At 39.0% G+C, this 25,964-nt stretch overlaps 1 protein-coding gene across 2 annotated transcripts; it reads left to right on the top strand.

The window, feature by feature from the left end:
* Window positions 1-9,380: 9,380 nt before the first annotated feature.
* Window positions 9,381-25,964, top strand: loxl1 (lysyl oxidase-like 1). 2 transcript variants are annotated; one of them, XM_088413855.1, is made up of 7 exons: window positions 9,381-10,607; window positions 15,162-15,270; window positions 16,703-16,840; window positions 21,787-21,943; window positions 23,141-23,236; window positions 23,312-23,427; window positions 25,119-25,964. In XM_088413855.1, exons 1-7 carry the CDS (start codon window positions 9,593-9,595, stop codon window positions 25,123-25,125), a joined length of 1,638 nt encoding a protein of 545 aa, XP_088269981.1. In that variant the 5' UTR covers window positions 9,381-9,592; the 3' UTR covers window positions 25,126-25,964. The 2 variants fall into 2 exon arrangements, with proteins under 2 accessions (XP_088269981.1, XP_088269982.1); XM_088413856.1 differs by lacking the exon at window positions 25,119-25,964 and having other exon boundaries at window positions 23,312-23,431.

Below are 25,964 nucleotides of genomic sequence, written 5' to 3' on the forward strand. Positions count from 1 at the left end.
TGAGATGATTTCCGATGCGGTTGTTGTCTGTCTTTGCCGGTATATCTGATTACCAGGACCTTGTAGTGTTGTCTGGAGAACGTTTTCAAATAGGGAGGGAGTGGAGTGGAGTGAACAGCTTGGAGGACAAGGGGGTAGGCCACACTTCTCTAGGGGCGTGGACACAACAAAACATCTGTGGAGTGGACCTTTTCGGAGCACAATGAGAAAGTCTCACTGACAAATTTGGAGGCCTTCCCCCTTTTTCCACAGGAAACAGAACAACAGTGGAATTTTCTCCCCCATGTGCCCACCGTCCATAATTCCTGAGGGACCTAATTGGTATTCCTCAAGCTGCATCGGAGCAGCATCTCGGGTTCACCTTAGCCATTAGCAAACCTCGTAGAGCTGTTTGCATTATAATCTCCGATTTAGGTTGGGTATTGCCTCGTTGTCCTTCCCTTGAGGTTGAGCTGTCTGCACCGGATGCTGCTGTCATGATGGAGCCGAGCCCAAATTAGCCCCTGTCCTCTCGCCCCCGCTTTTGAAGTTTTGAGTTTAAGCTAAGCGTTACGGATCGCAAATTTGCACTCGTGCTAACACATTTGATGAGTGACGTCATGTAAAAGAAGGGTATGTCAGGTATCTGAGGTACCTTGACTGTTCTCTCTGTCTTTGTCTATATCCATGTACATGAGTTTGATATGCTTGTTTACACTGTCAGAACACATGAAACAAGCTACATGCACAGACACCCAAACTGCTCGGGACTAACTGTTGAATTAAACATCTGCATTTTATTTTTGTATACATTATTCTGTCTGGGTCATGGGGAGCCGGAGTCAAACTCAGCTGACAGCAGACGACAAGGAGAACACTTACTGAATTATTTTCAGAAGTAGGCAAAATTTCACAGACAATACTGAACTCTCACTTATAATCTCAACATTAGTCCACTGCCCATCAAATGCCCCTGTTGCCACAGCAAGAACCTTTTGAGAATTGTACCACACAGTAAATTAAGCTGCCACCAATTCTGGAACAAAAAAGCTTTTCCTGCTTTTTGTGTATTTTCTTCATATTTACTGGCAAACATATTTACTGGCCTTAAAGGTCCATTAAATGATTTTCTGTTGACTGCAATGATGATTAGGAGCCCTTGGGTGTCAGTAATGAGAAACAACCCCCCCCCCCCCCCCCCCCCCCAATACATCATCCGTTTCATTTGCGTGATCTACCCAGAACAATGAGTAGCGATGGAAATGCAAACCACCTGGGCCACAGGAAATTTCTAATACCAGGAATTTATATTACCAGGAACTTAATGTTCCTTGTTGATGGAAAAATGTCTATTTATACAGTTATTATGTTTATTTAAAACACATAATACATGTCGAAACACAGCAGGTGTCGGTTTGTAAGAAGACACCAGTAGATATACAAGACCAAGCAGTGTACATATTTCAGTTATGTGCGCATCACTTAGAAGAGGCCATATACTCATGCTGCCATGAGGCATATCCCAACTGTGCCAGTTGGGAGTGAAAAAAAAAATATCAGAAGTGTTTCACTTGAAGACTTCTTACGTCATGGATATCCTTTGATTGAAGTGAGGCACCTTCCAAGTTTGGATACCAGACCAATCGAATATACCCTGTCAATGCGAGCTTAATAATCAAAGAAATATATTTTAAAGTTGTTTGCCTTTCCGGCATTTTTATAGATATTTATCCACAGTTAGGTATGTACGTGTTGGGACATAATGCTGTGCTGGGATTTGTTTTTGGCGCTTAAGACTTCGGTGTGGATTTAACCAATTAAATCCTTGTCTTATTAGCACAGTTATCAAGTCACGATTATAGAAACCAAGGATACAATACAAATTTTGTCATACAACAGTGGACAACTTTGCCGCATGCATCATCTGGAACAGTCTAGAATCGATGCTTTTTCAAAAACATGACAATAAAAAAGAAAAACAACAGCTTATTTCAGATGGCATTATGTCCAAATGAGGGCTAATGTTTTTGTCATTATTCACCACTATAATTAAAGATTATTTCAATAAATACATAGTGTGTTAGTCACATTTCCACTGAATTTCTCCTCTCCTTGAGAATGAATCTGATTCCAGTAAGAATAGCAAAGACGTAAGCAGTGAATTGAGTCCAAAACAATCTCATGGGAACAATCAGGACAATCTTGGCTCAATCATGCACTGGGGGCTCAGAGAGGGTCTCAAAGGCACAGTTTAATTGACTCAACATTGGGTTACTGTACAAAGCAATAGGGGTGGGGTCAGTCTTTGTACGACCAGTTTTGCAAAAATGTGCGCTGCGGGGCAGGTTATTATCTTTTCTTACAAGTTCCCAGCATTCCAAGGCTTTTATCTGGTTTTACTGCCTTTTCCGAAAGTTGAACTCGGTCCATTACATACATTGACATCATGGCAGCAAAATCACTGTAGTAACGTTGACTTTTGTTGTGACAGTGATACAAGACGTGTACAAATAACATGTTGATATTACATGTGTTAAAATCCCAGTAAAGCAAGTTGCAATGTACTTAAACCTTGTGGTGTCCAGATGTCGTCCGTTCTCTAAACTATAAAACGTTTCTTGCAGGAATTTTTTAAATTCTCCACAAATCCATTCACACAGTCAGAAAGGATTTCTCCTCTTGTTGAGACTTGGCCTTGTTTGGTTTAATAGTTCCACCATTGGATAACTTTTGACTTGATGCATCATCTGACAAAATAACACCAGGTGGTGCGAGCGGCCTTTTAGAGCATTGGTGATCAACCACAGGTCTGCGGTCCGGTAGCGGTCCATGGATCAACTGATAGTGGGCCACACGGGCCGCACACAAAATAATTATTTATTTTTCATCGTATGTTATATCTTAGGATGAAAAATATTGTACTTTGAGAAAAATAATTGAAAACTACTCGGATTCTCTATGATTCGTTTCTGTCACTTGAGAGCAAAAATTTGACCAAGTATAGCAAATTCAGCCAGAAACATATCGTCTTTGGAAAATTTATTTGGGAAGGGGAAAAGGCCCAGGGAAGAGACAGGAAAGAAGATGATCATCTATTGGAGATTGCGAATGTTGGCAGCCTTAAAAGTATTTTCGAGATTTCTAACATCCTATCTGTGTGAAGCAGGGTTTTATGCAATGACCGAAACAAAAACAAAACAACAGAGTCTACCGGATAAGCAACACATTTGGAGGCCCATTGTCTCCCATCACTCCCCGATGGACCAAGCTTACAGCAGAAAAACAGGCTAAGGGCTCCCATTATAATGGCGTTAATGGTGAGTTCAAATTATGAACTCTATATTCATGTTGTGTTGTATTTGGATAGTATTTTGAAGGAATGTTTCCCCCCACGTTGAGACGTTTCAAACGTTGAATAGGATGGCTCAAGAAGAGGTTCAAAAACGCAACCAGACCTTCAAACTGCTAGTCCACCATGCTGTCCACTAAATTACGGCGTATAATATATTTGATTTTGGAAGTAACTTGGCCACAGCTCTCAGAAGATTTGCAAACACACCTGAAACACTAAATCAGCTTTCCGCGCTCATTCTCGACTAAACAAACCGTCACTTTAAATCTCGTTGAAGCGAGATCACAAGGTCCATTTCAACACATAAGAGTTATCTTACGCGCTGAGGGGCGTTTGTACACCGAAGCGCAGGTGCCTGATGACTCTCCTTGAATGAAAATGAAATTAATGCAAAGCAGGTGAGGACTTCAAAAGGGTGCGGACGTGATCGGAATGGCCCCCAATGTGTTTGCAATCACCGACTTGAGACGCAGCAACGCGGGATGGAAGTAATAATAAGTGGCTATTTGGTGCGAGACTGAGCAAAGCAGATGAAAGAGGAAAAGAACGGGTGGTGTCAAGGGAAGGTCGCACGCCTTTGCCGTGTGGCCATTGCCACCCGTCTCCTTCCATAACAAGCCTCTTTGAGACAAGTGATGACTTCATTTTTTTTTCTCCTTTTTTTTACTGGCAGGCACGTTAAGGGAAATAAAATTTTAGGATATGTCGTCCTTGAATGTGCCAAAGGTACTTTGTGTGTTTTTAACGTAGCTATGGTGCTTTAATTCAATTGTCTGGATGTCTGAATGCCTGCTTTCTGTATTTATCCTCTTGCTGTGCTAGTACATGCCATGTGCAAAAATGTTCCAAGTCACTAAAAGCGGCCAAGACAGACAAGTAAAAATATATCTGCATTAGAATATGGAACAGAGACAAGTAGCCTCTGCGCAAACTAAAATTATGAATAGTTTTCTATGTTTATTAAACACACCACTAAGTGATGGCAAATATGTCGCGTTAAACTCATCATTTCCTTTTAAAGTGACAATATGTAATATAAATAGACCGTTATTCCTTTAGAAAACCCACTATAAATAAAAGTTGTCTTTTCATTTACTTTATGTCCGCGAAAGCCCAGGGTAACTAACCAGTGTTGACATATTTGCCCAAGCTTTGTCGGTTCCACGCTATTATGCAGTGAACCCAATGGTGAATTGTATTTGTATTTGCTCACGCTTTTTCTCACATAGCTCGTGATCTCTCTGTGAAGCTGCGTTGTATGTGCTGCATTCAGGGAACACCAGTAAACGACAACTCTAAATATCCCGCCGTGCATCATCAAGTGTCTTGAAGTTTATATGATTTTGTGTACGTACAAAGAGTATTCGTACCTTCCATTATCAATACGCACATTATTTCAATTAGAGCTGTGAAGGATTTTATTTTGAAATGTTTCAGCAAATGAACCTTTACCCTGTGATCTTGCAGGTACAAGAAAATCAAAATTGAATTTTCTAAAAAAAAAATAAATAAATAAAAAAATTAAAAAAGTACAACTGATAAAATGCTTCCCAGAAAATTATAGATAGACATCGATACCTCTGGTCTTTGCTTTGTGTCAAAACATCAGAGCAGATTTGCACTGGTTAGTCAGTCATGGTTACTTAGTTACCTGCCTAGCAAATCTATAGAGTAATAAGAGGAAGAGGTTTTGTTAAACTACGCAAAAAGTGGCTTCAGACAAGTGTCATTTCCCCAAATTGAGTTTTTCCTAACTCTCCTGGGAGCTTTGTTCAGGGGATGCCATTTTGCATTTGTGATATTCTTTGTGATTTTTTCAGTTGTGAAGCCCAAGAGACTCTGTTGTGATTAAGGCTATATGAATAAATTTGACTTGACTTGGCCAAAAATTTGCAGTCTGAGCCAGGAGCGCCAAAAGGCGACAAAGCCAAAAAGTAAGCATACTGTAGCTGCATTGAGTTTTGTTGGAGGCACACAGAAAATAGCAATGGGAATAATTGCAGGAAACCTTAAGGAGGTCAAGTTATTTCCAATTGTTGGGAACACTAAGAGGAAATCAAGCCTGGAATTTGGTCCCTGGCATTGACAGACTTATTTTTTTTTTTTTTTGCATAGATTCTTATGATCTACAGATTACCACCATGGTGACTCACAACAAATGCACAGTATTACTTAAAGTGTCATAATGATGATGAAAAAAAACATGACCTAAATACTGTTTGCAACAGAAAGTTTCAGTCTTTGACGTAACATTTTCAGAAGATTGAAAAAAAAATACAAATAAAAAAGCTGAACTTTTTGTCAGTTATGAAAACAGACTTGTTAATCACAAAGCTCTCTGAAATGTACGACATAAATCATTGAATGGAGTACTGTATATTTAATTTGTGCGTCACGCGAAAAGAGAGTTGACCGTTGGTAGCCATGGGATCCATTCCATCGCTTGTGAGTTACGTTTCGCTTTCTTTGTATGACATGCATGTCTGCTGGTACATTTTGTTTATAAACGTTTCGTTTATTAGCCATGCTAGCCAGGGGTCCCAAGATTGCGAGTGGTGTTAAAGGTAGAAGTCAGAAGATGATTAGTATGGAAACAAAGCTGGAGATAATCAAGAAATACGAAGAAGGCTAGGCTAGGCTACCCTCACTAGCGATTATGGCCGTACTGTAAGTAGCCCAAGTACACATCACTCAAAGGTAAATAAAATTTAATTTTTCCTTTATATATTTTTGATGATATTTAATTGTATACATTTATATTATATATAAATAGCACTGACTGTTCTGTTACCAATGTTTAATATGTATATACAATTTTAATGTTTTTACCTGGGGTTGTATACGCATTAGCTAATAGGTTTCTAGCTAAGGTTTCTAGCTAAGGTTTCTATTGTCCACCATACAATGATTTCACCTTACAATCACATGTACAGAACGAATTAATTTCATATGGCGGGGTCCACTGTTTTTTACTGCTGTAAAAGGATGCGCAATCATTATTGTCTGATGACCAAATGATAAAAAACAAACAAACTGCACCTGAAATGTGACTTTGCACAAGCTACGAAAATAAGTTTGCTAAAATTATCTGCTAGTGCTAGTTTACAAAGTAGCGGGATAGCCTAGCAATGACAGGGCCATGCTCTCAGTGCCTTATACTGCCTTATACTGCAAAAAAAGACAAAGAAAAGCTCATTTAGTACATTTTTTTCACCTCCAAATTATGTGATCTCAAGTACGTTGAGTTTTAGCAAAATTCCACCATAGCCTCTTTCCACTTTCCTAACCTGGGCTCTTATCCCATTCTGCACAGTCATTCGCATTAAAAGCGCTCTTTTCATTGTACTCAGAGGCACAACGTGCTAAGGCACACGGCAGCAGAGATGGCGGAGGCAACACACACAAAAAGGAAGGGGAAAAACTCTCTAAATCTCAGCGGAATGTTCCACTGACAGCATCTCAAGACATTCCCAGTATCTCTAGCAGCAGTTTTCTTTTGCAGTTTTCTCTGGGATCAATCTGTAATTAAGCATGGTGAGAGGGGGGGCAAAAGAAACAAAAAGCCTCAAGCAGTATCACCAGAAAAAAAAACAAAAAAAACTATGTGTATCATTAATTGCTTAACGAGATAGAAAAACAAGTCTTGAGTGTGCATGCAAAAAGCTTGATATAAATGCCTCTGACGAAAATATGTACACTTTGATGAAGCTAAAGTTACAAATTACCAACGTGCGCAAGAAGAGGAAATTAACATTTAAAATCAAAATTTCTATTAATTTTTGGCAAATCTTGTCTTTATTTTCCAAAAGAAATGGAAAACAGCAAATAATTATACAGCTGTGGTTAACAATTTGGTACGTTTAAAAAAAATATATCACCAGGAAGTGTGTTAAGAACGGTATATATGCCATTCAAACCATGCGGCGACACGTAACAACATTGTTGTTACTGAAACAATAAGAGTGTTATTTTTGATGTTGGATAATATCTTGAAATCAGAGGGTGTGTGACCTTTTACATTGCACCACTAGATGGAGACACCTCTTGGCATTGAGAAAACAGCAACATTTCACAACTTCAACAGTTTTCTACAAGGGTTTCTTAGCCCTAAAGTCTGTCTCAATTACAGATGGACAGTCCTATTGGTGTTGTACAATGGTAAATGCCTTGTAATTTCTCTTAAATGTTCATTTCGGCCCATAGATCAGACACGAATTCAGGTTTGCTGCGTATATTAATACTCCCAAGCCTGATCCAAGACTAATTTTCATTAAATTAAGTGTTTGTCAGATACAAAACTACAGGACAAAAAAAAAAAAACACACAAAAAAAACTCAAAACCATCTGAAATGTTAATTATCCATAGATCTTTGACCAATCGTACGAAATTGCAGCATATCTGTGGGACAGAATGGGAATGTTAAAGCCTGGAGGATTGTTGTCTTTTCTTGGCTACGTGACATTGCTGTGTGGCCAGTGGCTTCCAAAGAAAACACCTTGTAAACTGCTGACTTTGATAACAGAGGGGAGGATTGTATTATATATATATTTTTTTGTGCCTACATGCACTTCAGCATGTTTCCGATCCCACGTGAACGTGTCGGCTAATGATGCGTCTCTGAACATTTGTGCAAATGAATGTTCTGAATGCACGCGGCACCACTTTGATAGGGCTCAACCGTGTCTCAGCTCAGAGACTCTGGGGGTCTTTTGTGTGTGTGTGTGTGCATGTGTTGTGTTTGTGAGATGGGGGTTATTGAGGGGTGGAGGAAAGCAGGAGTTTGTGCTGCTGTGTGTCAGGATATGGGAGGAGACAACACACTTCCCACTCTAACATTGTTCATCCAATATAAGTAACCTAATGTTTTTCAAATGACTGTACTGTTGCAATGTACTGGTCCTGAGATAAAATATCTTGCATCATGACAAACACATTTCAGACATTTTCTATCATTCAAGTTATAATACATGTGGTATTGTAATACTTGTAATAAATGGTCATTACATCTACAGTGTGATAAAAATATATTAAAAAATAATAAAAATCATTGATTTTATAAGTAAAGAATAAAGAAAATATTTTATAAATAGTTTTAATTGTGAATTGTTCTTTGTATTAGAAGATTAGTCTATTGAGAAAAACAATAGCTAAATAGGGAACAAATTTCATTATGTTGGAAAAAAAAATATAAAAACCTTGGGATTGCAAATATGTAATTAATTACAGATGCACTGATACCACTACTTTCAGACAAGTAGAATTACATTTGAATTCTAGCTTGGTAAATGAAAATTTGGGGGGGTTATTGATTTTTGTGAAAAACACAGCACACTATCTGCTGAACTTTGCTCAAATCTCACTCAAATAAAATATTTTAACAGCAGCAGCTTGTATTCAAAAACATATTTCCAACTGTATCTCTCTGTTGTTTTCATGCAAATGTAGCATTTAACGCAAGGTTTTTCTGTTATATCACATGTTGTGTCACATGTTTATATAACAAAATATAGCTAAAAGACTTGACAGTTCAATCTGATTAAATTATGCAGATTCAAGATTTTCCCGCACGGGTATGACTCCTAGAGACTCACTGCTTGTTTCCTTCCCGTTAGCAACGCGTTCCAACCATGTGTTCATTGTGTAAGTATACCCGCGCTCTTTGACAGAATGCTCACTGTTACCAATTAGAACTTCACATCTGCTCGTCATTATTGTGGTAGAAGTTTAAAAGGTAACGCAATAATCTAGCAGCAGCCATATAAACACCTGTTGCTCACATATGTGAATATACATGTGACACAATGTGAAGAATCCAAAAAAAAAATTGTGAGACAAGGAGTGTATTTTACAGTACATGCCTTTGCAGATGGTAATGTTGATTCTGGAGGCCTCACAGAGGGCTGGCCTGCTGCAGGCTAGGAAACATCACTAGCACTAGGGCCATGTGGGACCTCTCCTTAAAAAAAAAAAAAAAAAAAAAAGAGCAGGAGAAAAAAAAAACTGAGATTTTTTTCACAGCTCATTGTAAGCAATCAGGCAAATAGAAACTTGCAGCGGTGAAGCAGGCAGGCAGGAACGTCTGACGTTGGACAGACCACCACGTCTTTCACCTTCCTCTCGCCCGAGGAGAAAACCTGCAGATGTGCTTGAGCTTTAGAAGCCCCGTATGACCTCAACTCCACCAAGAGACCAACCCCAGGAACTTGGACACTCATGTTTTTTTTTGACAACGCTACAGGTGTTTTGAGTCGGATGTCACAATGCTGCATGTTGTTTGTTTAGTGTTCGTCCTGGCGGGATCGGGGCAGGCCCAGAGCCAGAGTCGGACCTCAAGGCAGGATGGCTCAACAACCCCGTGGCGACAGGTGATCCAGTGGGAGAACAACGGTCAAACCTTCAGCCTGCTCAACAGCGGGTCCGAGTACATTCCTGCCGGGACCGGCAGGCAGGACCAAGATCACCGAATAGTGGTTGCTGACACCCGCCCTCAGTCGTCTCGTAGATCTCAAGGCGGAAATGTCCGCAGACAAGCACCTTCACGGGGATCCTCTGAGACTATCCGCGGGCAGACCAGACATCCTTTCGGTTTTGGGCAAGTGCCTGATAACTGGAGGCAAACATCAGGCTCAACGGGTAGAGTACCCTTCCAGGGGTCTTCTAGCACCCGCGTCAGACAATCCACCGGTTCCTCATCTTCGTACCCTTCCTCACCATATAGCATACCGTCCTACCCTCAGTATCCCATTCCTCAACAGCCTGTCTACCAACCTCTGCCCTTTGAGCCCAGCTATGCGGAAGAACCATACAGGAGCTACGAGCCGCCTTTTCAGCCAGTTCCCGGAGGGGTTTACATCGGCGGGTCATACGGCGGTGGACAGGGGTATACTGGAGGGGGTTACGGCGTGGGACCCGTTCTGCCTGGCTCGCAACCGGATTTCACAGATGATGGTTACACCTTCTACCAGTCTTACGGCTATGGGTCCAACCCCGCGGCGCCGCCACAGGCCGCCCAGCCACCGTTCTCGGATGGCCTGGACCGCAGATACACCCACAGTCTTTACAATGAGGACACCGCTGCCTCCGTCCCCGACAGCAGAGCGGACCAGCCAGGAACGGCTGCCCAAACACCTGTGCGGAGTCCTCAGTACGAACAATTTCCACCATTTGCAAGACCGCAGCCTCCCTTCCTGCAGCCTATCCTACCTGGCAGAAACTCTCCAAACTCTGCCATTGAGCAAACCAACGTGGGTAGCGTATACCAACAAGAGCAGCGAGGTAAAATAAGCTTCTGTTTTGAAACTCTGAGTAGTTTGCCAAAATGACAAATATACACATTTTGTTCTGGAAGTTGCTTCTCCAGAGAGGCATAGCGTTTTGAAGAAGACTCTTAAGTTCTTTAAATATTTCAGTCAGACAGACTAATACATCACTTGCAGCCACTGAGGGGATTTTTGCCTCTCATTGCAATTCCTTATAGGAATTTGAATGATGCAAAAGTTGAGCACTTGCTCTCACCGCCCTCTTGCATATGTGATCATCAGTTCCAAGCATGTTTATCAGATGTTTTAAGCAATCTTCAAAAGAGTCAGCCTCACTTTTTTATGGAGGGGAATGGGTGCAAATTCATTTTATGCTAGTTGTGCTGTTTTTTTTTTGTTGTTTTTTTTTTTCAAGCCCAGCACAAGAACTGTTTGCATATGTATGTGAGTGAGTGTTTGAGTGTGTGTGGAGGGGGGGTTGTTCTGTGTTCTTCACGTGCCGTTTGCTAAGAGCGATGGTGACCTCATTGGGTCTGGTGAGAGGTGGGGCTCACTTCTGCACTTGGGGACAAGAGAAAGTAAACAAGGTTCAAGAGGCGTAGGTTGGGATGAAAAGTGAGTGGTTTATACAGCAAGTCACTACTCCCCATAAGTAAGGGTGATGGAAAGTCCCAGCAAGAGTCTTCAGAAGTAAAAGAGGCTGAAGTTGATGAAACGTGTAGAACAACAAGCAATACTTTAGACAAACTTGTTTTTCTTTTTCTCTATGAACCCCTTGAGTATAGGCAAGTATGATGTGAGATTTCCAATGTGTTTCACACAGAATTAACATTACACCTTTTGTTCTTATGGGCTACCCTCATCCCTGCAAATACGTCATTCATTCAGCACTCAAGGAGCTCACAGCACAAAAATGACATCATGTGTGCAGATGTTTAGCGAGTTCATTCGTCACTATGGCCCGGTTTCTTTGGGTATGGGAGCAATACAGGAGTTACACTCATAATTGCTGCTTCACAGTAAACTATAAGGCCGCAATAGTGTTGTTACTGTCACAAAGGTACGATTTCAATGTGTTGGAGGTTAAAAGCAGGGACCTATAGTAGTATCATAGCAAAGTATTCATTTAAAAAAAGGAGCAAGCTAACAAACACAAGTGGGAACATGAAGCTATATATATATATATATATATATATATATATATATATATATATATATATATATATATATATATATATATATATATCTCACAGAAGATGGACCTCAACATGACAACAAGAACAAGGGTGGCTCAATGAGGCGTCATATCTGGTCATCTGATTCAAAGAGATGACAAAATGCTGTCATGCAAATGATACGCTCCCAACTAAAACAGTAAACCTTATTTCATCTCCTATCGTTTACAATGCAGCAGTGTTGCTGTGAAAGCTGTGCTAAACGATGAGTCACTTCTTCGTCTTTAATTTGACCTCAATAAATGTGAAATACTCTGATGTGTCGTTTCTCTGCAGCTCATCGTCTTTAGCTTAAAAGTATCTTAAAAGCGGGCCTGCACGTCCTTTTTACAACTTCTTCACGATATAAAATGCCTGGCAAGGTCTCCAAAGCATGCCCCACTTAGAGCGTAATATGTGGCATTGTCACATGCTGTGGAGAGCCGATCAGCTTTGGTCACTCCAAACACTTCATCCCTATAAAAGAGACCCAATTTCTCATTTCGAAAGATTAGCGGGGGCAGAGAACAAAGTCTTTTCATGGGTGGAAGCGAGAGAGAGAGAGAGAGAGAGAGAGAGAGAGAGAGAGAGAGAGAGAGAGAGAGAGAGAGAGAGAGAGAGAAAAGAGCAGAACTGTGGTGGTCTCACACGGTTCTCTTAATGTTTACATGGTCTCCCCCAGGAAGTGTGCCCTGTCCTACTACGTTGGCCTCACATGACGAGTGAGCGCTGAGAAAGGATGTTTACATAAGAAGCAAGTGAGCCAAAGCCCTTATTTAAACTCACCTGCATGCTAAACATTCAGCAAACACAACATGTCAAAACTTCTAACACGGTTCCGATAAACAAACCAAAGTTGTCAAGTCAGTCAAGATACCATCTGCTTTTATGAGCCAGTAAAAAAAAAAAAATAAACTAACACATAGAGCGTTGAATTAAACAATGAAAGAGGATCGGTAAAATGCAAACAGTCGGTTTGTTGGCATTTAATATTAGGGATACATCTTGTAAGAGTGTAAATACAAAGCGATAAATTTGATTTTACATAAAAATGGATACAAAAAAAAATGCTAACACTTGGTATGCTAACGTATGGATGGCCCTCCGGTGACACCATGCATTGCTGTGTTGAAGTCAAACACATTTGTTACAGTGCTTATTCAATGTTTAAAAATAAATCTTCCTCTCAAGCATGGTGGACAAATACCTAAACCATGAATAACAACGTTATCAAAAACTATCAAGGACAAAAAGCGCCAAGGAAATCCAAATTGTACACCTTGGCTTGTGGTTAAGTACAATTTGAAAGCACAATCAATCAAATGCTAACATGCTAACAGTTGGTAGCATACAACAAGATAGTATCTAAAGTAAGGTTGTTAGCTGCATAAAAACGCGCAAATAATTTACACCTTACCTAACTGTCCGTGAGTACCGAGTGACATTCCACCTAATATGTTCGAGTACCAACTGTTAGCATGTTACCATTTAGGATTTCAAGTTTTAGTGGATACAACTAGCAGTTTTAAACATTTTCATTGTCAAAACCCAAGACTATGAGGTACTCTTTCTTGTACCCGTTTAGTCGGGCTTTCAAGCTTGCCACACCTTATACATTATCGGGGAAAAAAATTAAGAGATAACAACAGTGAACACTCTACATCTATGCCCGAACTATGGATAATGCAGTATTAAACTCTACAGTGTCCATTTTAATGCAGTGCTCCATTTTCTTGCTTCCCTTTGTCTCTTCTCCACCATAACATATTCTTATGTAAGTGAATACGTACAAGAGACGGTTATTTTTCTCTGAAGTTTCGGATAGACAAACAAATCAAACTTTTGCTGTTGTAACATTCACACAGACTTGTCAGTGGCCCACTTTATAACAAAACAAACAGGAAAAAAAAGCGACAGCAGCACTTTGAGATTACTGTTGTTTCCCTTCGACATGTTCATTCTTCTCCCGTACCCTTGAGTAAAATATGACAAACTCACGCTGAATGGCAATAAGCCCTCCCATAAACCAGCTTACATGTTCCCAAGAAGAGCTTCATCCCGCCCGAAGATAGAATTCATCAACCTACACGAACAAAACTTCATTAAAGGTTAACCTCAAGTGGCAGGTTCATATTAAAAACGGGCGTCAGGGATGCTCACATCACATTAGCCGAGGCATCAGAACATCATCTGCATAAAGCATTGGCCTGATAGTCATAATAAGTTACATTTTGTTAGAGGCTTAGTCTGCATTATGTTCTCTTTTGGGAACATTTTACACACACAAATTGTGACCCTTTGGCTCAGTCACCCCAAACTCACCCCTGGTCTGGAAAGGCCTATGGAGGACCTCATTAGAAAAGTGTGATAATCATGTGGAATGTACGGTAATTAGCGGCCGAAGGCTCGCAGCACCGTGACCCATTCTTGAACCGCCGACCCCGCCGCCGTTGCCCCTCGTGTCCTCCATCAGCGCTTTCATAAATGCCAGGGAATTAAAAATTGATGACAAATATAAGATGGGGCCGGAAAGGGCTGGATTGCAGAAAGATTGGAAAAGATGATCCATGGCAGATAGCTTGTCATGGTAGACGTTGATTTCTAAAACACAATTTATTTTTTATTTATCAGTTATATTTATTATTATATTTATTTTTTTAATTTATTTTTTAAAACACAATTTATTATTAGAGGGTTGATGGTTACAATTTGAGTCTACTTAAGGAAAAAATCCCAATGATAGTAATGGACTTTGAATTACTTTTTGTCTATCAGCAATATGAAACATTTATTAACATCGCAGACAATTTTCAAAGTAACAATTAAAACCCTCATAAAAGCAAACAAAGTAACGTGAAAGTTTTGAACCTCCAACGTTTAACGCAATCCTCCAATTTGTCGGGATTTCAAAACAACATTTTACTCTTGGGGTCAATGAATAATTTAGAATTATTCGTTGCAGAAGTCAAAGTGTCCAAATCGCATTGCGCTAACATGCAGGTGAAGTAGACCTATCTTAGAAGGTGAACGCGAACTTAGTGGAAGGTTGGATTTGTGATCTTGACATTGAGTTCTTTAATATTACATGAACTTTAACCCAGATCAGGGGTGTAACGCATTTATTTTGGGGCAAATTTTTGATGTCATTCTCCTACCTCACCACTTAAGAAGCATAACAGCCTTTTACATATTGACATAAATAAGAAAATACATGACATCATGTGGGGCCCATTGCAGTCATTTACGACCTTGTATTTCTACTTACACGGTCTTTTGAATCACCACATTCATGACTGATTGTTGACGTCCTTGAATTTTTAATGAGCTGTATATTTTATCTTTTCTTGGTTTGTCAGGGTTGCCTGACCTAGTTCCAGATGCCAACTATGTCCAGGCTTCTACATACATTCAGAGAGCTCGCATGTACTCACTACGTTGTGCTGCGGAGGAAAAATGTCTATCGAGGTAAAATTGATGTACTGGATGTTGATATTGCATTCAAAACGAGGCACTTTTATTTTTCCGACACTGTTTTCAATTACGTGAAAGATTTCATCTTTAACATTATATCTCGCCTTGCTTTTAACGTAAGTTTGCTTCTCCGTCTGCTGCTGTTTGGGTGTTTGATTGGCGGTCGGTGGTCTCCATAGCAACAGAAACAATAATGGTTCATCTACGGTTTAACATAAGATTTTTGGAAACTTTATTGGTTAGATATCTGAAGAACAGGCTTAAATGGTTTTCTGGCATTAGTCTGAGTAAAACTAATTCCCACAGAGTGCACAAGCCTCACAAGCTGACATTTATTTTTAATACACAGATGACATTTAACAAGACAGCAAAGTCAAAACAACGGATTAGAAATGATAATAATCTTAATTGGCCTACTTTCCATTGAACCTTTGTACTTTTTAAAACTACATTTTAAACCAGAACACAATCTGGGTTCAACATAAAATTGGGTGTGTATGACCTATCAATGAAACTCATGTTCATTTGGAGTTTGAAATGTTTTGGATGAATTCTGGTTTCACAATAGACTTTTACTACATTGTAACTAGTAATGTGCATCTTTGTCTAGCTCTCCCAAAAAAATGCTAATGGTTTTCCATATGTGTAGCATTAAAAAAAATTCAAGAAAGTTTAATTTAAAAGTACAAAGTTTTGGTTTGGTTTGACTCATTGAGATTACGATTCAAATCAACATAGAAGGGTTTAGTTGAGAGGTTATGATGAAATGACCTTTTGTTCGTCATCTTACACACATTTTAAGAATCTTGCCGTTAATGTAAAGGTGCCCTTTACTCCAAAGATAAATCTATATCTCGACACAAAACAGTCCTACCACCATTACATTTAATGAGGTGAACCCCCAATGTGATAATTGTTTCCCTAACTGCCTAGCAATAAACTAAAAGACAAAGTCTAAGAGAGAATGTGATGCATTGTAAATTGTGCTCATCTTTGTAGGCTTCTTGGTTAGGTCAACGGCATGCGTTAACCCCAAAGCCTCAGCCTTTTGCCTAAATCCCCTCTAAGGATGCCGTTGCAATGGCGACGGGAAGAGCACCCAGCCATCCCTCAAAGCCTTTTCATATCCTGTCTGAGTTTGCGGCAATCGCCGCCAGATGGGCAGCCGTAATTTGCTGTAAATTCCCAATGAAACTAGCGCCGCGAGATGAATTGCTCGGATCTTTCGCCGTTGAGGTCGTGGCTCGTCTTTTTTCCGCACAAAAACGAATCCCGTAACAAGAGTGTATATCATCTCGGTGACTTGCTTCTCAACACGTGATGAGATGCATGTAATCCACCAATTGTGCCTGCGGACCTTTCAAGGTCTTGTTATAAGAAATGTTCCATTTTTTTCCCCTTTACCCTTTATCCGTTCATCCTTCAGCTCTGCATATGCACCAGAAACTAACGACTACGATGTCAGAGTGCTGCTACGATTCCCGCAGAGGGTGAAGAACAAGGGGACGGCTGACTTCATGCCCAACAGGCCACATCATACGTGGGAGTGGCACAGTTGTCATCAGTAAGCTCTTGTTTGGAATTACTTTTCATGCTTTTCTTCAGCATTATTTTATATTTGGTTGTTCAATGTTGTAGTATGAAGACATCTTAAACAGTTTAAAATAAATGAAAAAAATCATGTTGCACTGCCCAAGAAATCATTGGCATTCCATCCCACACAAGTTACGTCCTAAGAGCTAAAGTTCTGCATTGAATAAAGGTTTAATGTGTGTTGTATACGGGAGATTTTTGAGGGAAATGCCAAGGTCAAATAATGATGCATATTAACTAAAAATATTATACAGACTAAAAACCACTTCTTTCCGCCCAATGCATTTCTTTGGGCATCAAATATATGCTTATTTAGACTGCAGGCAGGAATGGTACCTATTCCCCGCAAAATGCAAGCGACAACAAGAATCCTTAGTGGTTCCCAGAATTTCGTGGTGCTATGTATTTTATTAACTAAGCAAAAAAAGGAATCACAGGAACTGTAGAAGTAACATTGTAAAATTGTGTCTAAGTAACGTTGACCCGAGTTACCTCCGTCAACCCGGGGTTGGCTAGCCATCAAAAGAATTCTTGTTTTGACAGGACTCCCATCTAGGTGAGTCCCTTACAAATCCCGTGTGAGAACACAAAAGCAGATTCCTGTACGCCATGTACTATAAAGACATATTACTGGCGCCCTTAGCTCCCTCTGTGGAAATGTTTGACTTGGCTTGGCGAGGCTCCCAGTGAAACAAATTGAATGTCACTCAGGAATTCCGTGTGAATTCGCTTGGGGTGGAGGTGTTATTTCTTTCATTTTTATGACGGTATATTCCATGTCCACGTACTTGCCAAGACCCTGCCCAAGCGTCTTCACTGATTAGGAATGCGAACAGCCATTAGGAGATTGGCAGTGTTGTTTTTTGTTTTTTGTTTTTATTTGTCAGTCGGCATTGACACATTGCGGCGGAGGCTCCCGGGAGGCAGCAAGCCAAGGCAATCATTCCACTGACTGAGTTGACGAATCAATCTTTTTTTTTTTTTTATCTTTTTATTTTTTTGCTGTCAATCCGTGACACCCGATCACATATTTGCTGGAGTGCCACGGCGGGAATATGGGTTACTGGGGCACGGTGTTTGCTTATGAAAAGAATCGCTTTCACAATCTCTCACTATAAACTCTGTTGTCCTACATTTCTCTTCAATAAGCTCTCCAGATGACAACTTCAGTCTCACGCATCTTTCTCAGCATGGCATTACTGAGATAATGCTATTTCTTTCCCTCATGTTTTAAATAAACATATATGCTCCCGATAAAGAATTGGTGTCAGTACCTGGATGCCCTTTGTTCATGTTAAAACAAAAACAAACAAAAAAAAATGATAATGATATTTTTTTTCTGTTATAAACAATAGCTTAAAGTCACTTCAGAGTTGCATTGGGTAATAGGACGAATATTGTTTCTGTCGTTGCCATTGTAACCTAAGAAGATCCCATTTTGTGGTGGACTTCAATAAACCCCAGGTATCAGTCCGAACACAGGTAGATTGAAAGAAAACATGTTGATCGGGAAAATACACTGGCAACGTCATTAATAATCTCCAAAAATTATTCAAAAATTGTTTTTCAACCTGCTCTGCATCACATATAATTGATATTTAATTTCCAGTGATGGATGAGTCATTAGCCGCATACAAATCAATCTCTGAATTTTTTAGGTTGGTTCTTTTGTATACAGTAATACAATAGACCAGAGGCATCAAAATTATATATAAAAAAAAACATGATTGATGATCAAATTTATCAACTATTTTCATAATAGACTTGTGAGCCGTTTAACTTGAAATTGTTCAAATTCTCTGCTTTCAGTCTCTCAAGTCAAGCAACACCTGCTAAACCGCAATAATTGGTCAATAGACAGTATTAGTGAAAAAATGTTTTTGAAAACACTGATACTATTTTTAGTGGTTTATAATGGAGTATAAGGTAGGACAAATCACATATTGTTTAAGCACTGCGGAGATAAAATTTTTCCAAAGGTATCAAAACAGAGAGGCCAATTGATTCATTCTTTTTGTAGAACTAAAACATTTGGATTAGACATCAAAACATTCAGGAGATTAACAGTTCCGATATTATTTCCAGGTTTTTTATATCTGCATGCTCAGACAATGGCGTTATATGTTGTTCAAATCGACTTTAAGCAGAAGCACTGGAACCGATTAAAGTGAATCAACGCAAATTCTAATTGGCCGAATGATGTCACTGAACGTGAATTCTTGCGATGCCTTTCATTCTAGTCTCTTTCAATTATTTGTTCAGGGGGGATTTACTTTCTTCAGTCCCACATTTTCAGCAAGAAAAATACACACTCTATAGTGTTTAAGTCTGGAGGGTGACTCGGCTTGTCTTAAACCATCCATTTCTCGCCCCTGATGGAACATTTGGCGGCTAATCTGTCTTGAAATTGGCCGACAAAATGTTCCTGTAGACGTCCGGGTTCATTTTTGCTGCTGCCTTGATGTGTTACATCATCAATGAAGATTAGTGGGCACATTCCCAGAAAGAGCCAAGCAATCCACCGAGTTTCGAAGATTAGCTTGTATGTTGCGGATCATGAGCAGAAAGCTTTGCCGTTCTTTTGGTGAAGGTTTATCTTTGTCTCATCAGCTCATAAAACTTTCTCAGGGAATTTCGGAGTTCTTTCTGCGTACGTTTTGGCATATTCCAGCCCGACCTTCATCTTGCTTGCAATAGTTTGTATCCTTTGCTGTTGCATCTGTGCTTCTTGCCTGGAAGTTGTTGTTGCTACTTAATTGTTTCAGGGTCTGTCGAGACAAAATATTTCTGTCTGCAAATGTTTGTCTGGTTAGAGAATGTTTTTCTCTAACTCCTCTCAGCTTTACAATTGCTTGCTTGCTTTATTTTTAATCATTTGCGCCTTTAGTAGTCCACAGTAAATGTAGTCTTCACAGGCAAAACTTAAAATCAGAAATTTAAGTTATCAGGGTTTTTTTCCATTCAGAGTGCCACTGTTGTTAAAATGTGTTATGGGGAGGGGGGGCAACATTCTGCTGCAGTGATGTTTGGATATATCTTTCTTCTACCAAGCATCTTCTGTCCTGAGGCGGTTTGACATTTAGAGTTCATGGCCTTTGGTTTATACAGTATGTCTTCATGTACTGGTGATGCTGCGTAGAGTGTCAGGTCACCGGTTAGAAAGAAAATAGTCAGAGCAACCTCTGAGCTTCGACATGCTGCTGGAAACCAGCCTCATGACTAACAATGAGGGCTTTGAATGCTTTGTGTATTATGATTATACAATAAGCTATCGGCTCTGTGTCGTTCCATTCTCCAGAGCGGGGAGCGAATCCTAGAATCTAAAGGGGACCTCCTTTAGGCAAAGTAGTTTCCATTCTATTGTTTTTTTCAAAGCGTCACACACAAACACATGCATTATGTAATACAATGCAGTTAGCATCTAACATGCTATAAATCAGTGCCCTTCGAACTTTTATCGTGAAATATTTTTCAGCAAAGTACTTGTACCACCTCACCATTGCATAGCCTTTTTGGCAATACATTGCTTCATGTTCCGATTAATTGGCTCTTAATTTGAAAATGGTACTCTTCCTGTCGTGATATTGACATGTATTTAATCATATTCACAGATACTGCAGAACCCTTGATAAAAATCTTGTTGAAATATAAAAAAAAAGGATAAACACACATTATACATATATATATATACATATATATATATATATATATATATACATATATATATATATATATATATATATATATATATATATACATATATACATATATATATATATATATATATATATATATATATATATATATATATATATATATATATATATATATATATATATATAAAGGCTAGCTAGATGGATAGGTAAAATGCAATGTTTGCACCGAGGAGGTAATTCATCAGTACTGGAAAGATTGAGTACAGAAATGGTTACTCTATTACTCCGACTTTCTTTCCAAGTCGTCGTTTCGTTTCGGTCTTTTAACTGTTCCCATAAATATGTTGCTGCAACATGCAATAAATTATTAATACTCAAGCAATGTTTGCACAATCACAGTTTGTTTGACTTATAAAGCCAATAGCGCTTACCTCACCGTAATTATGCCAACTGGAAATTATCGTCCGTTTTATTAAGCTTCATGTTTATTTAAACACAGCATATTTCATGATGTCTTTTGTAGAGACATTAAATGTATTAAACTCACGCACAAATGTCACTTGGGAATGCACCACGTACACCACGTGCATTATGAAGGCCTCTGCAGTGTCATTATATGAAAATTTTATGAGGGATTATTCAGAGAAATTAATTTTGTTAAACACATCAGGGTGAAGTAACAGTTAAATTGTCTAGAGTTTTCAACGTGAGTTAGTGATTAGTTCAATTTGGCATAGGCCCGAGCTCGAGGATGGATGTTTTTTTTTTTTTTCCTTCGTAAACAGATACCCAATTCATAAAGAAAAATACACGGCCACTTGGCCATAAAACGATAACAAGCAACTTTTGTTCGATTCAGAGGTATCTATGGTCACCACTTATTCTCCTGATCCGACTAACAAAGCTGCGCAAATACACACAAATAAACAACAAACAGCTCACAGAGAAATACAACACAACAGAAAAACACAAAATCCGCATAATGAAAATATTGTATCGCTCATAGGCGCTTATTTCCATTTGTGAAGTATGTAACATGTTGATTTGTCATTAATTAAACTTACTTAGCTGTGAAAGATCCCGTTAATGTGTGTTCGTCATGGCACAACTTACACACACACAGAAACACTAACACATGAGTTCACAGTATTTACACAAACATCACAGAGTTTCGCTGAAACACGCGGAACTCAAGCTGAAATGAATGTTTGTTTGCCTTCTTCCTTAGCGACCACTGTTTTTCTCCTTTATTCCGCCGCAGGCACTATCACAGCATGGATGAGTTCAGCCACTACGATCTGTTGGAGGTCACCTCAGGTCGCAAAGTGGCTGAAGGACACAAGGCCAGTTTCTGTTTGGAGGACACCACGTGTGACTTTGGACACCTAAAGCGTTATGCGTGTACCTCGCACACTCAGGTATCGCAGCAATTCGTATAATTTTGACACCTCTCTTTAGGGTTTAGTGATGACCTAATTATGTCATGAGAGGCTGCAAAAATTACTCAAAACATCTTCTAATTAATTTTCTGTGGTGAGTAACAACACCAAGAATAACCAGCATCAAAACCATCCACCTTACATAAATGTATTTAGTATTTCAGATATTCAACACAAATAAGCAATCTTCACTTAAAGCATCAATATTATTAGCTAGCACGCTCACCTAAATATTATGCTTAGCATACAAAGAAGCACTTTACACAGATGGAATCAGTCATTAAAGTTAAACAATGCAGTAGCCTTCAAACTGCCAGCAAGATTTGAATCAAATATACTCCCCTGTGTCACAGCCTATTTACGTGTATGTGTTTTGTTGCATTCGCCATTTTGTTTCAGCAAGAAGCAAAGTTAATTGGATGATAAAAATGTGTTTGGTGAAAAACAATTATAGACACTGAAGGCCAAATAACATATTTCCACCTAATGATGAATGACAGTGTTTGGTATGCGTTTTTGGCTGTTTGTTTACTTAGATTTAATCACATTACTTTCCTCGAGAAACACTTGTTTTTAGACAAATCTTTCCCTATGAATCTTGGTCTAAGGGATACATTTTCTAGCTACAGTGAAACAGCACATTTGATTTGGCGCACGCCAGCCTATACGGAGAGCTCAAGCCCTACTAGCCAAGCGGCTAATTTATGCTAGACTGCTCTAACGGAGCAAAATCTACTGATAAACACTGACAACAGGTGTAAATGTCAACATAATTAATACATATCCATATGATGTTTGATGAAGTTGACTTTTTTGTTTTTGTTTTTGAAAAACACAAAAGAGATCATTGGAAAAATTAGGATGCCCTCGACTGAGCACACTAGGACTTAATTGTGTATCTCAAATGAGTCAAAATACTGTATATCGCTCAAAATCAAATGGCCACTCCTATGGAAACAAATGAATACGGTCACGAGAATATACTGTATACTACATTGCAAAGGATGGATTAATATTATTTCTGTTGGTTTGTAACTTGATATTTCTTACCCTCGTAATTTACAATGATGCAAACAATTTTTATACTAGAACAACATTTTCAACAACTAATGTTGGTAGAGGAAAAACGTCATCTAGAAAGAAAACTTTTAGTGACTTGTGCATCCATTTGTTCAGGGTCTGAGCCCAGGCTGCTATGATACTTACAATGCCGATATTGACTGTCAATGGATCGACATCACCGACATCCAGCCTGGAAACTACATATTAAAGGTGACAACATATTGGGACTCAGGCGTTTTGTTTTTTTTTCTTTAATTAAAATCTCATTTCTCTTTTTGTCTTTAGCTCACGGTCAACCCAAAATTCCTGGTGAGGGAATCAGATTTTACCAACAATGTGGTCAGATGTAACATCCACTACACGGGACGCTTTGTTACGACAACCAAATGCCAGCTTGCGCAGTAAGTGAAAATGGAATGGTACTCAGAAAATCATGATTTAACAACATACTGTATTGACCCATCAGTACTGTATGTTAAAAAGTATTACATATTTGCGATCTATTTTGAAAAGAACAAATACAAGCACGATAAACAATCATTTCAATAAGGCCAGTTATTTAAGGGATGATATTGCCACCATATAAATTGGATCTCAAGAGATTGTGCAGGTGTACCTAATGTTTCGTCTTTCGAGCGAGGACAGTAAATTAGGTTTCACATCATGTTACCTTCCACTGAAGCACAATATGGCACTTTTTTTTTTTTTAATAGCAGCTCAATGAAGAGCATCAAAGTGTATCAAATTACTTACGACTTATTAGTGGACTTAATGGCTTCCCCAGCCAAACTATTTGATGATTTAACAAATTATGTTCTCATTCTTCAATTAAGATTAATGGCCTCTGAAACTTTTCACATTCTTTTTCGCCTCGAAGAAAAGATGCAGGGGTGATGAACTTTTCTTGAGCTCGATTAGCAGTGCAGAAGCTGCACAAAGTGCAAACTTAGAAATATGCTCGCAAAAGCATTTCCTGTCTTTGATGAAAGTAAAGTGGACATAATGGCTCACTTTGTACAGAAATTACGCAAAATTGCAGAAGCAGATGTATGGAGCGTAACCTCCATTTAAAAAAAGAAAAAAAAGAAACGAGACCATTTCTTCAGGCAAAGCCATCTATGGTACTTAAATTGAGCCCATCTGTATAGTGAAGATGTCCAGGTTAATCCTCATTACAATCCGATGACAATTTACAGTATCTATCAATATCCTCATTGTAAACGAATAAAAGAACTCCTTGACGTTCATCAGTCACGTTTCCGTCACGCCGTTTTAAAAGATATGAAGAGTTCGAAGTAAAGTATTTTCACAGCAATTATGTTCGCTGACGAGAGACTTAGCTGCATTGTAATTGTTCACAGAGTAGACGAGTGTCAAGAGTGTGATGCAGTTGCAATCCTTGTCTTTTAAGCTCTATATGGAAACTCGACACTGAATGAAAAGTTGACATACATGTTACACTAAACCTGGTATTTTTATTCTAAATGCTAATCTAAATAGGTATATAATTTTGCTCCTTATATAGGATATTCCTTCAAATGTAAATGATCATTGTATTTTGGATGAAACTGTTTAAATTCACATATTAATTGCAGGGCTGTACAAAAGGTCCTTGAGGGACGGTATCCTGCATGTTTTCTACAGTAGGTTTCCTTCCAGACAAAGCTGATTCAAATGATCAGGATCCTTATCAGGCTTTTGCTGAGCTTCCTGACGAGCTGATCATTTGAATCAGGTCGTGGAAAGAAATCTGGAAAACGTGCAGGACACCGATCCTCGGGGAACTGAGGTCGGAAGGTTGGAGATTGTAATTGCAAATTTTCAAATGACATCCTATTAGGTTCAGTCTCTTGTTTCTCAATTCTAAAACTATATGAAATGTTGCACTGTTGATATATGGACATTGGATGTTTACTGCAAAGCCCATCTGAACTATGCTGCAAACCAAAACAGCAGCACCTATAGCGTAAACACTTGCTGTAATGAATGAACGTAATGAATGTGTTCCTTGAATGTTGTAGCACAGAATGTTTCCATTTTGGAAATGGGTGCATATTATCCGTACTAATATGATATCCTGCTGACATTGCAGGTCTTGATTGGGCAGTGGAAGACCGAATGAACCACCATAATCGAGTGACCTTGACTGCTCTATCATTGGAATGTGAATGGGACTCGTCGGTTTGCTGTAGCTCTGTGTTTGGCTTTGCTGTTTTTTTTGTTAGTTTTTTTTTTGTAATGCGCTGTCTCAGATTTGAGGAACTCCCTCATGGCGGAAGAAGTGGAATCCGCTTTTGGCACTGATTCAGTTGATTGGTGTGCATTATTTTAAGAAAGGCTGGGCAACCTACCCACAGTATTTTATCTCTGATGCTGTGCAAATTCTAAACTAATTAAATATTATAGGACCAAAAAAAAGCCAGAAAATTGGTATTATAATAATAATAATAATACTTTGATTGATTACCAACATCATATTTAGGTGAGCTGAAATAACAAGGAATTTTGTTTGCTGTTATGTTATTATGCTAGGAATCAACTTCCATATCCCATGAGACTCCTCATACTAATATGGTCTTGGCATTTTGCTTCCAGACTGTGGAAGTACATCGCATTGATTTTAATAGGTGTGTGCTGTCAGGTCACGCTCCCTGCAGAGTTTCTGTTTAAACTATGAATAAAAAATGAATTGTGCCATGGATGGGAAATAAGAAATGATGTTGAAATTGGGTCTTCTAAAAGGTGCTTAGAAATTGTGTAATTTTGGGCTTTTTTTTCAGTGGGTCAGGCTGGACTGGGATTTTGTGGTGCTCATATCATTTTGTGATGAAAATAGCTCTTTTAAATCCTTAAATTCAATGCGCCAAGTTTTCCTTTTCTGCTTGAGATAGTTCCTCAAATAGATGCTGTCTTGCAATCAAACTCTAACCCCCCCCCC

The sequence above is a fragment of the Hippichthys cyanospilos genome, chromosome 4 (assembly GCF_059441005.1).
Source record: "Hippichthys cyanospilos isolate Australia breed blue-spotted pipefish chromosome 4, RoL_Hcya_1.0, whole genome shotgun sequence".
Lineage (NCBI taxonomy): Eukaryota > Metazoa > Chordata > Actinopteri > Syngnathiformes > Syngnathidae > Hippichthys > Hippichthys cyanospilos.

Bases quoted from the DNA above. Each gene is read 5' to 3' on its own strand.
- loxl1 (XM_088413855.1), top strand. From the start codon at position 9,593: ATGCTGCATGTTGTTTGTTTAGTGTTCGTCCTGGCGGGATCGGGGCAG. The intron at 15,271-16,702 runs GTAAAATTGATG...TTCATCCTTCAG, and splicing joins GAGGAAAAATGTCTATCGAG to CTCTGCATATGCACCAGAAA. The intron at 16,841-21,786 runs GTAAGCTCTTGT...ATTCCGCCGCAG, and splicing joins GAGTGGCACAGTTGTCATCA to GCACTATCACAGCATGGATG.